At 35.9% G+C, this 18,831-nt stretch overlaps 1 protein-coding gene across 1 annotated transcript; it reads left to right on the forward strand.

Moving 5' to 3' along the window:
- The first annotated feature begins 14,866 nt into the window (after positions 1-14,866).
- Positions 14,867-18,054, forward strand: LOC131706844 (homeobox protein Nkx-2.5-like). The gene is made up of 2 exons (XM_059008690.1): positions 14,867-15,429; positions 16,400-18,054. The coding sequence occupies exons 1-2, from the start codon at positions 15,114-15,116 to the stop codon at positions 16,981-16,983; spliced, it is 900 nt and encodes a 299-aa protein (XP_058864673.1). The 5' UTR covers positions 14,867-15,113; the 3' UTR covers positions 16,984-18,054.
- Positions 18,055-18,831: the final 777 nt, after the last annotated feature.

Consider the following 18,831-nt stretch of genomic DNA (forward strand, 5'->3'; position numbering starts at 1 on the left):
CATACTATTTTTCAATTGTTGTCAGTTTTTCGTGAAGTATATGGAAAACTACAAAGCGGTATCTAATTCAATATATTAATATAACATTATTTCAACAGGTTTTAATTGATTTTATGAAACAAAATGTGTTAATTCTATTGGGCGATGCAAAACATTTTCATTCCAACTGAGCTCTCAATTACTTAACTAAACACTTAATTGAACTAATAATTTTCTTAATTAGACTTTTTTTACTGTGAGGTTCCACACTTTTTCGTCACTTTTCATTTCCACCTCCCTGATAATCTTCTCCCGCAGACAAGCCCTCTGAGAGCTGTCAGGGGTGTTGGAGGAGAGGAGATAGGAGACAGACGCATGAAGCAGACGAATGTGCTTAAACCCTTCAGATAGCAATCTCATAAGCTGCTCCACATAAGGGATGTCTGCCTGGCCTGTCCCTGCCTATCTGTTCCTATCCATGGATGGTGTCAGGTGGGCAAAGTAGAGGAAAGGACTAATGCAGATTAGGAGACTCATTGGTGAGCTTGTTAATGGTAATCAGAAGGGTTCAGTTTCAACATAAGAGTCATGATACTGATGTAGAGGAAAGCAATCTGGCTCACAACTTGATAAAATCACAAGGATTATTAATGTATTTTAAAATGATACATGTTATGTATTTTTTTTCAGCATTTATGACAAATCAAAGTCAGGGCAGCAGTGTGGAGTAGTGGTTAGGGCTCTGGACTCTTGACCGGAGAGTCATGGGTTCAATCCCAGGTGGGGGACACTGCTGCTGTACCCTTGAGCAAGGTACTTTACCTAGATTGCTCCAGTAAAAACACAACTGTATAAATGGGTAATTGTATGTAAAAAATAATGTGATATCTGTATAATGTGAAAATAATGTATAATATCTTGTAACAACTGTAAGTTGCCCTGGATAAGGGCGTCTGCTAAGAAATAAATAAAACAGGAGTAAGTACCTTTTAGAACTGATACTACGCTATAGAAAAATACCTGCTTCAAAATGAAATAGGGTGCATACTGACAAATACTCTCAAAAGAAGCATTTTTAAATAGCATTAGACCTAGCCTTTGTTCACTCCACATAAAACGTGCTTGATGTTTCTAATTAAAAAGCAGTTCCTAAAGCATTCTGTTGTGAACACCATACATTATTTTATTTACTAAAATACATTTTGGTCTTTTCTGAAACTGCAAACCATACATACAGTACAATGTATTTCATTTTTGATTTCTTTAATACTGATCCTTTTTCATTAGGTGTTAAAGTTCTTGGGCCTACATTGTTATATACCCACCACATTTAAAAATAGGATTTTTAAAATCATTTTTAAAGCTGTTTATCTGCACAGAATAGGGTACATGTATGCAGTATAGCACAGACAGAAACATTAACATGGTACAATTATACATGCAGTGACCATAGGGGGTAGAATACAATGGATATTGACAGTGTTGCTGTCTGGATAATTGTTGGTGCCACTGTAACATATGTATGTCAACTGTATACTGGACATATTCAGCAAAATTAACTGATAAGCCTAAAGCACTTAAGCATGTAGTGGGACAATATAAAAGGCATGGTGCACTGCATTGAGATGATTAGCTCCGATTATGCTGCTGAGAAAATAAATGAAGTGTTTATTAAATAGAGGGATTTCAGGATTGAAGGGGGAGTTTATTAACAGTGGATTGGAGTTTCTATCTGAGAGGTTTAAATCCTGGGTCACAGAGCTCAGCTTCAATGTCAACAATGAAGAGCAACTTCCGTGAGAGGTTCCAGACACCAAATGCTTTATAGCGAAAGCCCTTCACCAAAACACATGACACATACGCCCTAAACCTGAAGGTTACTTTGTTTGGAATAATCCATCTCTTTTGTTATTTCCACTTGTTACTGCCCTTTTCTTCATGAACGCATTTGTTTTGTTCCTCATGGCATGTATTGTGCAATGGACTTAAATGCGCATTAAGCATGATTCTTAAGGGTTTATTCACACCAGTCTAAATCAACACTCCCATGTTTACAGAGCCCATAAAAATTAATATGAATGCTGCTTTGAAATGCTACTTTATTCCTTTTGTCAATAGATAACAGTCAAATGGCAGCAGTGTGGAGTAGTGGTTAGGACTCTGGACTCTTGACAGGAGGGTCTAGGGTTCAATCCCAGGTGGGGGACACTGCTGCTGTACCCTTGAGCAAGGTAGTTTACCTAGATTGCTCCAGTAAAAACCCAACTGTATAAACGGGTAATTGTATGTAAAAATAATGTCATTTAATGTGATATCGTGTAACAATTGTACGTTGCCCTGGATAAGGGCGTCTGCTAAGAAATTAATAATAAAATGAACTGAGGCTCATGCCACTTTATTACAAAACAAAGCTAGTAATATTCAGATTTATTTATTTTTATTTTTTAATTATTTTTTGAAGCTTGTAAAAAAGTGCCACACAAAGTCTGTTGTGTCGGGAAGCACAAGTGATTCTTCATGAACGTGATGTTTTACTGTGAATAAACTCAGCTCCACCAAGGAGGCAATTGAAACTGCAGCGCTTGATTTAAATAGATTATAAGAAATAAGCATTTTTTCCCCACATTAAAACCTACCGCGCATCTGGTAGCTTCAGCAAACAAACTGCCACCAGCTGAACTCATATAGAATGGGTGGTATTTGTTACACGGCTGCTGTTTAGATGGTTATAGTGAGTATTGAATGCACATTCATATGCATCCAAAGCAATATACTGGTAACAGGGACTATGTTTTAAATTGGATAGGAATGGCTGAATGGGTATTAAATTCTATTGTATAATAGTAAACATTTTAGCACAAAAGGTGCATTAGCTCCACATGCAGTTACACTCTAGTTACTGTACCATTTACTACATACACTTGGCCCACAATTATGCAATTATCGTGATGACAGCACTCCATATATTAACAACATACGTGTCTAAATGTCATTTTCCCCAATTATGCTGTTATGAATGCATGCATTAAAGAATGAAACAGTCTATATTTTGAGGTGTCTTAATCAGCTGCAAGTAGCATAGGTAGCGATGTCATCCCACGCATCGAGTTCTTAGCATGAGTTAGATTTGCATGTTTGTGATTTACAATAAAACTATGTTTTGCACAATGCAGTCTTTAATGAACTAAATCAGGGATGTCTTAGATGGCCCATTGAGTTCCACAGTTCACCAGTTCACCAACTTGGCAAACACAGCAGAGCCAGGTGCTTTGGAAAACAAGAGTAATTGGCCCGGTGCCCAGAAACAAGCATCAGCGAGATGGGTGTGTGGAGAATAGGCAAACACAAAACAAAGAGTGCTGGAGCCCCACAAGCAAGCTCTCTGCCTTGAATGCAAACCCCTCACAGCCCTTTCTAATCCTCTGAAATCGCTCACCAGGCCCAGTTTCTCTGGTATCGTCTCTCACTCTTGTATAAGCGCTGATCCATTTGGTTTGGCTGTATTATCTGGATGTCTCCTGTCTGCAGCCATACCAGCGGTCTCCAGGTTTCAGAATGCAAGCATGGGATCTGGTCACAGATTTCAAAAGATTTGTTATTGTGACACGACCAAGAATCCTGTGGCAGTTTTTAAGATCATGATTTGTGAGTTATTATTTGTAATATTTTTAATAAATGTTTATCGTATGAATGGTTAGAAAGTGGTTTCTAGCTCAAGAAAAAGAAAGAAAGAAAAAGAAAGAAAGAAAGAAAAGGCAGTGGGCCTTTATTAATAAATAAGGAATATTTTAAATTAAAAAAAATAGTAAAACATGTGTAGAAGTTGCTCAGGCCATGAGTTCTTATTTAAGTAAAGAGGATATACCAACAATGGTTATAATGCATCAGTGCAATAATAAGGATGCATTTACCTGAAATACGTTTGCATTATGGTATATAATAAATAATAACCATAATAATACTCAGTAGGGAAATCAAGGAGGCAAAACTAGCATCAGTTAATTACTTATTTGCAATTATTTGTTTGGGGCTTGCAGACCTTTCTGTTTGTGCTCCTGTCCCAGGTAAGATTAGACTGCCCTTTTCATCTTCTGGATGAGCACGTCCTGCTTTGTGCACGAGGTGGGCGGGGCTTTCTAAAAGTGCTCCTATTGATATGCATGAGCTAGACGGACTCCTCACTCGTCCTGGAGGAGCTTATCTGCTGGCTGGGAGGTTTCTGAACCAGTTTGAAAACAACCGGATTAGTGACTTCACTGTTTCTGTTGACTTTTGTAAGATGCATGAGTGGTTCAATGACACTGAAACGGAATGCATTCACCCTGGATCTGAAACAAACTTTCCCTGAGGGAGAGCCCTGCAGGTCTCTAGGGCTTCAATGTGCTCCTCCTGTTTTTTGTTAACAGGAACGCATGTCTTTCACTCACTGTGTTGATTTGCAGCCCAGATTTAACTTTTTTTTTATACCCCCTTGATATTAAACTCTTTGAAGGTCAAAACCCAACTAAATCATTTAAAGATATATATTTTAAATACAGCTGGACTGTGCAGTCCAACAGGATAAGAATCTGGGTAAGTTGCACTATATTAGGTTGTTCAAAAATATATTTGGACCACTATTAATGTCCAGCAGGGTGACAGGTTAATGGTTACAGATGCTCTTGAGGGTTAGACAGGATTCGGAGAGCTCTAGTGGGCCCACAGGGGTGCTGATGTATCAAGCTGCCAAGAGTTTTTAAAGAAACCAAATCACACCAACTACAACAGCATAAATGACAGAACCTTATAGATAAACACAATGCTGTCCAGCTCGAATGGTAAGCCCCACATTCATAATATTTAAAACAGCTGAAGAATCTGGAACAGGAAGGCGTTCTTTATATGTCAAGATCAGTGTTCTGCTTTCCACGCAAGTCAAACTAACTTATCTGCAATGTGAGGAGCCACAAAAAAAAAATTAAAACTATATAAAAAACATTATTTTAGCTGGTTTGCTGTCTGCATCAAACTGTATGACTGTATGCAATAGGCATCCAACAGTGAATACTGTTGGAAGCCTATTGAACACTTTAATGTGGGAACAAATGCTTGTGTACATTGCTCTTGCCAGTGTCTTGCATTGCTGAAACGCAGAGCAGTCGGGTGTTATGTGTAAAATAGCCCCAGTTTCAGGGAGCTGGCTTCATCACTAGCTAAGCAATGAAATGCTTGCTGATTAAACAGAAGCATAGCTGTGTACTCCAATTAACCACGATCCTCTCTTTACTTGCTTCCAAAGAGTACATGAAAACGACAGTATGTGTCTAGTGGGCAATTCAAATACATGTGGTTTAGTGTTTAAAGAACCCTACTAGTATAATACTCTCATTACACTCTTAAATATATCATTAAACCTGGTACTGTACATATCAGTTCTCCTTGTGTAATGTAAAAACTTTGTATATAAAGAATCAATGTGTGCATGATGGGTTATTATTACATTTATGATGTAATGTTGGCATTAATTACAAACATTTCATTGGATCCTCTGGAGCATTTCTGCTGTGTTGAAACGTTCCTGTTGATTAAACTTTTGACAGCAGCTAAAGATGCAGGTATCATTTTGAGGGGCAGGACACTTATTCAAAAGCTTCGTATTTCTGAGTGTAAGACTAGATACCTCTGGTGATGGAGGTGTACTGTGAGACGTGAGAAACAGGACACCCCTCCAGTGATCTGTTTGAGACCCAACACCATGGCATTGGTTCAGCCCAGCTCAAGGGCATGTAAGCTGTCAATACAGGGTCTCCTCCTTGCCAGCCAGGTGGAACAAAATTAGCTTAACTGACAAGGGTTTCTCTCTTTATAAATGACCTAGTACAGGAACCGAACAATAAGCAGCTCACACAAGCAATCTGAATAGCACAGACACACCTAAATTAAACTTTCCAGAATGCTGCAGCTGTACCTGCCAAACCGCCTTCTTGCATTCTCACAACACGTGATTTCTCATGCGTCCAACTAGAAATTCATATTTCATTGCTTGAATTTGAATTGAGTACAACTGTAAAGTATTTTACTGTAGCTCATGTTTTTATCTGACCTTTTTTTTGTTGTTGTTAATGATTTACACAGTGTTGTTAAATAACTTTATGATGGTTCATTATGTATGCAGTTAGACATGTCGCATGTGAAATAAAATCACTTTGATTAATTAATTCTGTAGCTAAAATAAAATGTACAGAAAAGTCAGCATTTGCTGCACATCCTTTAGGTTAGACTCAGTGCATGGTACAGTTTTCTATTACCTATCAATGTGTTTGTCTGAACTTCTTTAAAACTGCCTATTCCAGACACAGGTATAAGACTTCTTGATGAACTGATTATTTGATGTGATTTATTATTTTCTGCTACATAAATGGGTGGCTACGGACACATACATCTGGAATGTGCACATCCAGCCTCTCTTCAACGATTCATACAAATTGATCACTTTTTATGGCTCTAAAGCAATTGTTTTGGGGACCTTTTGCCCCAGTTTATTCTAACAAAACCAAAGTGGCTGTGGTTCCTGAGGAAATGTCAGTCCCATACAAATGAATCATGCTCTTTATGCTGCTTGTGGATTATTCATTGGGTAATAACCATTCTGAGTACCATGTGCTCACCAATAAGCAGTATAAATTTTACAAAACAGAAATGTCCGTTTAAGATGGTACTTCCCTTACAATCTGATAAGGGGTGACATGGTCCCATTAAGTTACTGAAAACAGAATTCTGCAATCCACTTGGAATGAATGTGTAGAAATGTATGGCATCTGGCAAATTAATACATTGCTAGACGCTACACATTAATCAAATGTCTCTTTTGGCGCCTACAAAACATGCATGAGGAAGATTATGCAGTTTTCAATTGAGTTTGTTTGACCTAATGTTCACAGAGATGTATACATACATATATATATATATATATATATATATATATATATATATATATATATATATATATATATATATATATATATATATATATATATAATTATATTTTTTAATATTGTTGGTATTTTATTTTTTAGCTTTCCTGAGAATATAAGACATTTAGTTTAATTTATACAACTGTGAAGATGAATTTAAATATAGTTAAAATACTTATTATTTAAATAAATGATAGAAGTAATATTATTTCTTCATCACACATTTTTTTTGTACGGTGCTATTGATCTTAAACGTTTTATTAATTGTACAACACTGTATAAAACAGCACCATCACCCCTGTATCACACCCATAAGACAAGAGAAATGCATTGCATATGGCTATCCACATGTCTTGTATTTGAATTTAATTATACCGCGTAATAAAAGGCTGACACGTTTAATGCTTTCTTCTTTTAAAAGGTTAATGGTTAAAAACAAGGGCTGCAGGTCTGACAGCACCGTTTATACAACGTCACTACAAAGAACTATTAAGCAACTAAACATTTAGTCTAGAAAAACACACGCGCTGCAGCTGGCAGTAAATCTGCTGTTAACAAAGACGCAGATGAAGAATTTATGATTATTGGTTCCTTCGATCGTTACCAAAATATCGTTCGTACTTGAGGACATTTTCCATACGGCAGCCAGAGTTTGTACGGTGTGTCTTAAGTTAATACAGAAAGTTTTATTTTAACATTTAACAGCTTCCTGCTGCTTACCATTGAACAAAAGTTACCAAAGTGAAATTATATATATATATATATATATGTGTGTGTGTGTGTGTGTGTGTGTGTATATATATATATATATATATATATATATATATATATATATATATATATATATATATGTATGTATTAATTGTAGTGTTATTATTTTATCCTTGGCAGACGGCAGACTACATTAATATTTAGTTGTTTGAATAAAAACCAATATTACTATATGATTAATTGTATTAATTCCTGTTTTATTGAATTTGGAGAGCACACGGCAGTTCTCGTTAATTGGAAACCGGATTCTGCTCGTGAACACGCTGGTTCAGCCACCTGAACCCGTCTACCGGAAGAGATCAATTAAATTTAGCAATAAAAACTAATAAGAAAAATCGATATGCCTGCTGTAAAGCTCCCAAACTGGAAATGCAATGTGCCTTTATCAGCATGAAAACCGCTAACCGCATCCAGAAAACTGTATTTCACTGGTCGAAAGAAACCAAGGAAGCCATTTTTCCAATTACATTATCTTAACATGCTAACCTCACAAATTCGATTTAATTCTCTCACTCACTTGGTAATTTTTTGGCTTACAGCCGTCTATTTGTGATGTTATAATTGAAAGAAATAATGAAATCCCTAAAATTACTCACTGATTGTGATATTTATTAAAGGTTTGCTTTTCTAAAAATACAGAAATATACTACACATATATAGTTACATTACTATTATTACGATTATTATTCCGTCATTACTTCAATTCTATAGCTGACTTTATGATAAGTTTAATACTAAGCCTAAAAATCCAAAATAAAAAAAATAAAAAAACACAACCGATAATCACACAATTGCTGTTTTCAATAAACACAGCATTGACAATGTGTGGCCAAAGGGTCTTTTGATTTTAGATGGTCAATACTCGATATTTCTCTCAACAGAACCTTTGAAGATATAACATTCTAATTCAATGCAGATCTTTAAAAGTAGGCCTATGTATTAGAAACCTGACTCGCATTACGGCTAATGTTATTTATAAATAAAGTGGGTTTTCTACAGTACTGCGCGCATTAACCAATTACAGTTTGCGTCTGTGTAACTTGGTCTACACCATGACCAATCCACTACTCTCTTACCAGATGCACCACTTTGATACGTTTGCATTTCTGTTTAAAGGCAGAAGACTATAGACCAATAAGAAGGGCCTTTGTTCCAAACATCCTGAAATAAGTTTTAAATGAAAGGGTTTGTCAACAGCCACGTGTTTCATTTTACATTTACAAGAGTTATACCTCCTTTCAAACCTATATAAGGAATGCAAATTTAGTTTAATAAGCTATGTCTATAAAACACCACGTGGGTTTAATCTTTCTATTACATCTTAATATGTAGAGAATATTTGTGACACTTGTTATTATATTATTATGATGATGATGATTAAGCAGTTGCATGAAAAAAAGGTGAACAAACAGTGCCCACTTATTTTCGAAGTAAGATTTTGTTTTTAATGACTATGAACAGCAATACAAACATATTAAAATATAGAAACAAAATAAGTAATATGTATAATAGTGTGTTTATCTTAATATCTGTACATCATAGAAAATGCATTAGACAAGTACAGATGAAGACAGGGTATATTCTGTTTATTTCAGTTAATAGAAAAATGTATTGATTTTCAAAAGAAGCCATATACACTGAACATATTACATTCTACATAAAATACCTGACCATCAACAAAAGTTACAAACCCTGTAACCCATTACACACCTTCAACTCACTGCCCTCCACAGCTGGTGCTTTGGGTTCATATCCAGTAAGAAGCATCCCCACAAAGCTACCCACAGTTACTTAGTTTGATAGTCATAAAAAACTAAGGACTGTGTTAAGGAACCCAATATTTTCATTAATATCAAACTTAATGGATCAAAACATACTTGAAAACAGTCTTTAAATAGCTTCGTGAATACAGTCCAAGATCAAAGCAACACATGTGACCTCAAAAAAATAGGAATACAAAAAAAGTCAATAGATACAAATTAATTATAAAAATGTGAGCTTTTAAAAACAGCAAAATGCATTTATAAATACATCAACAAAACTAAATGTGCATTATTATTATTTATTTCTTAGCAGACGCCCTTATCCAGGGCGACTTACAATTGTTACAAGATATCACATTATTTTTTTTTTTACATACAATTACCCATTTATACAGTTGGGTTTTTACTGGAGCAATCTAGGTAAAGTACCTTGCTCAAGGGTGCAGCAGCAGTGTCCCCTACCAGGGATTGAACCCACGACCCTCCGGTCAAGAGTCCAGAGCCCTAACCACTACTCCACACTGCTGCATGAGGTTACAATGCTGACACTAGAACAGTATGTAATAAACATGTCCATCTCACCTGTAATCTCAGATTATTTACCATATCCTAATCCATGACTTAATCCATTTACTTCTCATATCATAGTCAAGTGTCTGTGAGCAGTGCTGAGCCATTTTGCAAAATGGCTCAGGCATAAAACAAGCAGTATCTTTAATATTTCCATATCCTTATACATAAACTAAAACAGCATCCTATATTTAACAAGAGCATACAGTTTGACAGAAGATATGCAAAGGGACATTATAGTGTGTCCTGTACTAAATTCTCCCAGGTGTTGTCCAGGTAGGAAGGCAATAAGAAATGGACTGCAATATGGGGACCTTTACTGTGTGGTGCAGGATTTTATCATACAGTCGGATCTTTAATCTTAATAGGATAGAGCTCATTAAGAGAGGATAAAGGTACTCATCCCATCCCTTCCTGTTCGTCAGTCCCAGCCAAGCATTTCACCTTGGCGCCGGCTGCCTCTTCACTCCCATGAGATAAGGTGTAATGTTACTGTTTGTTGTTGCTTTGCACACTAATAGTCCAGTGAACTGAGAATCAATGTAAACTTGTGTGCAAAAAAAAAAAGTACACCCTGGACACCACAGGGCTAACCAGCTGAATAGAAAATACATTTGCCACATCGTGTGTTAATGCGGTACTGTACGACAGACTAAAAGGGTTGAGAAATAACTGCAAGCTCTTGCTTTTTGGTAGTGGTCTCTTTTTCCTTCTTCTCAAAATAGTTACATGTTTCTTTTTATTCCTCATAAGGGGGTCCTTCTGTTGCATCTGTAATGGAAAACACTGGTGACACGAATTCACACTAATTATAACAGCACATTTCTGGCACCTGGTCTTTTCAAAAATCCCTAAACAACTGAAAACCCTTACATGGGTTTTGAGTGACATTTTCTGCACTACAAATTCTACAGAAAAGGTCTCCATTACCAGTGGCAATGTCAGTCTAATTGCCTTCCAGTATTCCTGATATACAAATGAAGATAATGATGATGTCACCTGATAATGTATTGATGATATCACCTGTAAGCTCACACTGACATCATAAGCATGGGTTATGGGAATTCTAGAATATTTTTACACATGCTTATTTCACAAGCATGTAAAAGTGTTAATTTCAGCATAATGGTTACCATATTGTCTGTTCTCTATAACCACTGCAATAATAATCCTCAGAACAAGACTACAGAATGCAGTGTAAGTACATTGGTTTTTGTCTTATTAAATATATAACTGAATGATACAAAATGTATAGCTGTTGTTCAAGGTGTGATAACTTTGACAACGCGAGGCCACAAGTTTATACACATATACGCACATATACACACAAAATGTGAAACAGAAACACACAATTTATACTGAGAGACATCTACAGCCAGAGGTGCCATATATATTGAGAGCAGAGATGACTGGCATATCCTAGATTATTATCACAGTCATAAGCCCTGTTTAGACCCTTTGAATATATAACTTTAATGTTTCTTTCTATAAACATTGCAATACATGCAAACGATTAGATTAAACATTAAGGTCCCTATGTAAAAACAATGTTATAATAAATGCAAGTATTTTGGGGGGAATCTGTTTTTTTTAATATGCACCCCCCCCCCCCCCCCCCCCCCCCCCCCCCAAAGGATACATTTAAAATACATTTTTTGGTCAAAGTATGATAAAAGAAAAACAAAATGGATGTTTCCATCAAATACTTAAAATCCCACCAATAACTATAGATCTTTTGAAGAAATTGGATAAAAAATAAATAAATCACGCTTCTGCAATATTCGTTTTGTTTTTAACGCATCCTGCAATGAATAAATCTCTAATGTATTTTTTGTGATTTACCGCGCGCACATAAATAATATTCATGTGTAGGCAGTGCAGCCCTGTGTCCTTACAGAATGGTCCTCTATGACACTGTACACCACAAACAAATACAGCTTCAGCAGACTTTATTCTCTGATATTGTATTATAAAGTGCCACTGTCTAAATGCGTTTCAATCTGATCAATATAACATTTATCATCAATATAAAAGCAATCGTCAGTGAAGACTAAAGCTAACGGCCTTTGTTTCAGTTTACCATATATATATATATATATATATATATATATATATATATATATATATATATATATATATATATATATATATATATATATATATAAAGTCTTACATATTTATATTTCTTTACAAGAGAAAACACGGCGGACCTTTTTAAATATTATTTCGTTATGATTATCTTCACGCAATATACACAGTAAAAAGTAGTACAATCTAATATAATAAATATTACTGCACAGGAATACAGGAATCAGTAAAAGTATGACACATTGAAGAATATATTGAGGCTTTTTATACTGGTTTTAATACGCCGAATTGAAAGTCTGTTTAATGCCAATAATTGTATAGCTTTTAAGAGAATACAGAAAAAAAGGTGAAATTCTAAAAGGGGAAAATTGCAAGTATAATCTTGTTTTATTTAAAATGATCAAATATGCCGATTATATTTAATCTGTAATCCCGGTATGTCATGTTTAAAATACACTTGTTGAATGAATGATTTAAATATATATTAGGTTTCTGATCCGCTAATATGAAAAACAGTTGTGTTTTTTTTAAATACAACTTTCGGTTAGCGTTTTTCGTTTCTCATTTAAAATTATTATTTTACTATCATTTGAATATATATATATATATATATATATATATATATATATATATATATATATATATATATATATATATATATATATATATATAATGCAATGTCTTTTCTGCGGTTTATTTTTCTCTGGGCAGGTCTGCCGTTGTTGAAGTCCCGTGTCGGGCACGAGGAAGAGCCTGGCGATGGCTGTTTTGTCAGGGCTGTCAGCAGACACCAGTCCCGAATTCATGCCGAGGAATTTTAATTGAAATGGATGTACTGCTTCAAGGTAGAAAAGCAAAACAGAGGAAAAAAACAGATAAGGAAACTTAAACTTTAAAAGAAAAGAAGCGTTCGCGTCTGGACCAGTTAAATTGTCGATTTTTATTTGTGCAAAAGATCAATCTAAAAAAAACCCTTTTGATCGTGTGAAATACAGTAAAATAGCATCATTTGTTATATCGTTTTATTTAATTATTACACATGTCTGAGCAAATTGAATATAGCCTATAAAACAAAATGTTCAGGAAGCCACGCTTTCCTATTAATTCTGCAAACACCGTCTGCTTAATCGAAGCTATGCTTTATTAGTTTTCTTGTGGCCTGCTTTCATGAAACAATATGCCAACCAATCTGAACGCTCTGCTCTCACAAGAATCCACGAAAAGGTTAATTATTATTATTATTATTATTATTATTATTATTATTATTATTATTATTATTGGTATATTTCATGTGTATGTTGTTTCCTTTCTATTCCCATTCAAAAGAGTTCTGATAGTTATCATTACTACTCCTTATTGTAATATACGGTAAATATGTGTGAAAAAAGAGGGTTTTTATTGTAAACAGTGCTTTTCTTTCTACACAGTGAAAGGGTTTTTTTTTCCCGAAACGTCCTGAAACAAGTGGTTGCTTAATCATTTAAACCGTTTGGTTTGATTTATTTACACTGCAGTTACTACGCCGCCTTTCAAACCTCTCTCTCTCTCTCTCTCCCTCTCCCTCTCCCTCTCCCTCTCCCTCTCCCTCTCTCTCTCTCTCACATACAGGGACAATATTACAAGGAATGGTACGAATATACAAATTGAAAAGTATCCTGCAGACCTGTTTTCATTGGCATTATTACAGAGGCACTGCGCTGGTATGGTTCGCGTTGCTGTGTATTCCACGCCGATATTTACTGTACGCTATAGCTGTTATAAGTAGCAATTTGACTAAACGACTTCAGTTGCCGTCGTTGTACCTCTGAGAACCTGCGAGGTGGTCCTTATCACTTCTCTTATCTGCGAAGTCTAGGGCCTAATATAGACACTAATGTGATAATAATGGGGGTTACACCATTGAGATTGGGGTTATTCCCCCCCCCCCCCCCCCCAAATTTCTCCCCTATTGTTTTCTTGTAAAGCAGTCTGGCTCCCTCTCTATCTGACCGGGCTGTCAGATAGAAGAGCCATCGATAAGTAAAACAAACACGGATCAAATCAGGGGGCGTGCAGACAGCCAGGCATCCCAGCCTAACACAGCCCTGCGGAGATGGGAATCGGAAGTAATGCTTCAGCTTCATTGTTTTAAGCGATTTGGACACTGTCCAGGATTCCAGAAACAATCGCGTTTGCACATTAGGACGAAACACGGCGTGCAGTGCAATCACATTCAACTTTGCGCATTAAACCTTATAGAATATAGTCCGCAAATAAAAGCCATGTAATTATTAAACACGTATAGGCTTGCGTTCATTTTTAATGTGTCAAAAAAAATGTACAATGCATGTACATTACGTTTACAGCTCATTTCTGATTAGCCTATTATTTCTGTATCATTGTGACGTTAAAGCCACAACGGTGGTAATATTTATGTGTCATTATTAATACATCTAAAATTAGCCAATGAAGTTGCATGCGATTGACGTCACCTCGTTTGCAAATAAGGTGTGTTTCAAAACACTTACAATATCAGTAAAGTATCGCGCAATCTTTCGTGAAAGCCACGTGGTAGTTTTGCATAATGGGTTTCACAAATCTAAACACAGCTAGGTGCCTAAGATTGTTTATATTTCCTATCTGCGGGCGATAACCAAATATTATAAAAGGGCGTGGTGGGAGAGAGATACGGAATTAGAATGGATGACATCACGTGTTCTCCAGCCAGCCAATGCCCACCTGAGGAAGGTTTTTTCAATGAGAGCTGAAAGGTACATGCAGACCTCATTATGGGCCACTACACAAAGCCGTAGGGAAAGTTAATGAATCTGCAGGAGATCTACATTGTTTGAGGAGCAGCACAAAAAAAACCCCAAAAACAAGCATATTTTACCCTACAGAAAGCTTGGCACATGTACCCGAGGTTGATAGGGTTAAAAAAAACTTCTACTTTGGGCATATATCGTCTTATTTGTTTTGCTTTTATACTTTCTCTCCATTTGCTTTTGCGATGATTCCGAGTCCGATCACTTCGACTCCTTTCTCGGTTAAGGATATTTTGAAACTGGAGCAACAGCACCATTCACGCGAAGCTTTCCAGCACCAAGAGATTCTGGTGAAGGACTCGGACGTGTCTTCTGCGCAGTCGCCTTACTGCATGTACGCCCCAATGAAAAACTCTGACGCTCTGCTTTACAGCCCGGAGAGACTCGACTGCACGGCCGAAGAGAATCTCGTGAAATGCGACATCGGTCCAGACGAGTTTGACATCTTAAGGAGTTCTTGTGGATCTCCAACAGAAGAAATGGATCCCAACGAGGAGCCGGGTAAATGTGTTACTTTAACTGCGTGATGTTTTATTGCGAATTTGAAATTATTTTAATCTGAAACTGTGACGTAAACATTCCAGATAAATAAAACACAACGACTATATCACAGCAATAATAATAATAATAATAATAATAATAATAATAATAATAATAATAATAATAATAATAATAATAATAATATTGTTATACTGTACATTAAGGAAGTTATTCAAAATAATAAAACAAATATAGGCCTATCCTCAAAATGGAAATTATTTTCAATAGGAACCTCTTAGACTTTCGACCAGCTAATGTGTCACTTTGTTGACTGTTTCTACATGATAGCTTTAAACTTTTTAATTACCAATGGCTGGAACCATATTTGTTCTAATATAAACAACGATGGTAAAAATATATACATTAGCTCCATAACTAAACGCTTAAAAACATATTACAATTTATGCTTAAAAATCCTGAAAAAAAAATACTGCCGTGTACCCGCGTAACAAAACGTAATGTAAACTGGCAAATTATAGAAAGTTATCAGTAAAATAAATAAATAAATACATTTTTTAAAAAGTTACATTTTTCAAAGTAATTACAACATTTTTCCACATGAATTTATAAATAAAGGAGATCTTTTAAGATAGAACCAAAATAAACAGTTTTAGAACTGTCTGTTTTTTAATTGCATGCTTAATGATACACAAAGATACAATCAACAAAAATCAGATCTATTAACACCAGGGAACAATATGGAAGACCAAATACATAAATAATAACGGAGAAGTCCGATATATTAAATTATACAAAGTATGACTGAAGGTTAAGACGTGTCGTAATGGCCTGTAGTTAAATGGTATATTATTTAAAAAATGTATAGTTTACCATTTGCGAGCATGTGCATAAACATATTTATTAACGTGCTTGAAAATGTGCTGCCAGTTATATAGCATATTTCTTACATGTCTTATATTAATTGCTATAGGAAGCTGCGGTCTGGGTGATTCTCCAAGCAGCGGCAGCAAAAAAGAGGGTGACTCAGCCGACCGGCCGCAGCACAAACAGAGAAGGAAACCCAGAGTTCTGTTCTCTCAAGCGCAAGTCTTCGAACTGGAGCGGAGGTTCAAACAGCAGCGGTACCTGTCGGCTCCGGAACGGGAGCACCTAGCCAACATGCTGAAACTCACCTCGACCCAAGTCAAAATCTGGTTCCAGAACAGGAGATACAAGTGCAAGAGGCAGCGGCAAGACAAGAGCCTGGAGCTGGCGGGACACCCGCTTCCACCGCGAAGGGTCGCCGTGCCAGTCTTGGTTCGAGACGGCAAACCCTGCCTGGGAGGGTCCCAGGCATACACTGCTCCTTACAACGTGACAGTCAGCCCCTGTCCTTACAACACGTACTATGGCAGCTACAGCAACAACCCGTACAGCTGCAGTTACGCAGGGGTACCCGCGGTGCCAAGCGCGGCACCAACTGCGGGCCATTTAATGAACATGAATGTAAACATGGGAAGCGTTGCGCACCATCAGGGGCAACAGGCGTATCTGCAAGGAATCCGGGCCTGGTGAGGTGGTGGGCTTAAATCACAGAACAAAAAAAGACATGTGTTCTTAAACAAGAGTGTACAATCTATTTCACGGTGAACCAACTTGCAGTTGATTTGGAGGTTCAGACTATAAACCACAGCAACATAACCGCACCAAATTCCAGTTTCGATCTCGTGGATTTCTATATGTAATATCGTATTAGTAATAGATTTATATGTTGTGAAAGTGCACGCGTTGTGGTGCTGTCGTGAGAACTCTGTGACGCAAACGTGTATGTTCATATTTCATTTTTTTTTTTTTATTTATTTCTTAGCAGACGCCCTTATCCAGGGCGACTTACAATTGTTACAAGATATCACATTATTTCACATTATACAGATATCACATTATTTTTACATACAATTACCCATTTATACAGGTGGGTTTTTACTGGAGCAATCTAGGTAAAGTACCTTGCTCAAGGGTACAACAGTAGTGTCCCCCCACTGGGGATTGAACCCACAACCCTCCGGTCAAGAGTCCAGAGCCCTAACCATTACGCCACACTGCACGGCAGCGGAAATAATAAACGAGACGTTTACATTTACACAGGCTCGTAGGAATTGACTTTTGTTCTGAAGAATTGTTACAAACTGTTTTGATGGCGCGTAAGGTCCATTGCGCCCATTTAAAATAAGGATCGGCTAGAACCTTTGAACATATGCAATTATTCTTGCAGTAAAAGTGCATTACATCCAGTTTTGTAGCTGTTGAAAAGTAGGGACGTTTTTCCTTCCTTTTTTATATTATGCTACCCATATAACTGAGTGAGCATCGCTTTTCAATATGGTAAACGCTGTAAAGACGGCCTGGTTTTATTTCTACAATTACTTAACCATGTCACAGAATCCAATCGCTCTTCTCGTTCTCAAATGTAAAATTGTATTATTTATCTACTCTTTGTAAAGAAAAAAAACAACTTTTTTTTTTGGTGACATTTGTACTTTTGTATACAGAAGTTCTCTCAGTTTACATGTTGCTGGTTCGATAGACTCCCATTTTAAAAAGTAAAAAAACATAGAATGTCAATGTCAAACACTTAGTATATGTATCTGCGAAAAAAATCATTTGTATATATATATATATATATATATATATATAAATATATATATATATATATATATATATATATATATATATATACACAAGATCATGATATGCAAATATTAATATGTTAAATAAAATGCATTGTAATTCTAATTGATTTGCATTTTGCCCTTCTTGCCGTTAAAGGTGTACAGGAAACCTGTTATTCAAACTTGATATATTTTGAGCCTAGACAGTAGCGCAGATATTTCAGCAAGGCGTCTTTACTGTCATCTTTAAGAATGAATGTATCCATCAGATCGCACTTGAATATATGGTACAGCGGATGCTATTAAGCATGAACGTTCTTTGGAATACACGTGTTTCCTGTTAAATACGTAACAGGAACACTTTAAAACTATAAGCGACTATAACGCTGGGGAGCATGCCACAAAACATTAGGCTAATCCGGGTTTACATAAAATACATGCTAAATCAATAATTAAAAACAAATCATTTAACAAAAAGGACATCATTTGTGATTCATGTCCGAAAATATTCGCTTAGGGTCTTAATAATAATAATAATAATAATAATAATAATAATAATAATAATAATAATAATAATAATAATAATATTAATAATAATAATAAATCATATGTTTTGTTTTTTTAAACTGTCAAATTGAAGGGTTTAATCGTGTAGGCTTTTGTATACTGTATGTAACCTAAAAAACTTAATGAAATTAAAATATTTGAATTGCAAGCATGATTTACAAACCTAAATTAACAATCGGAATTGGTT

This window comes from Acipenser ruthenus, chromosome 37, assembly GCF_902713425.1.
Source record: "Acipenser ruthenus chromosome 37, fAciRut3.2 maternal haplotype, whole genome shotgun sequence".
NCBI lineage: Eukaryota > Metazoa > Chordata > Actinopteri > Acipenseriformes > Acipenseridae > Acipenser > Acipenser ruthenus.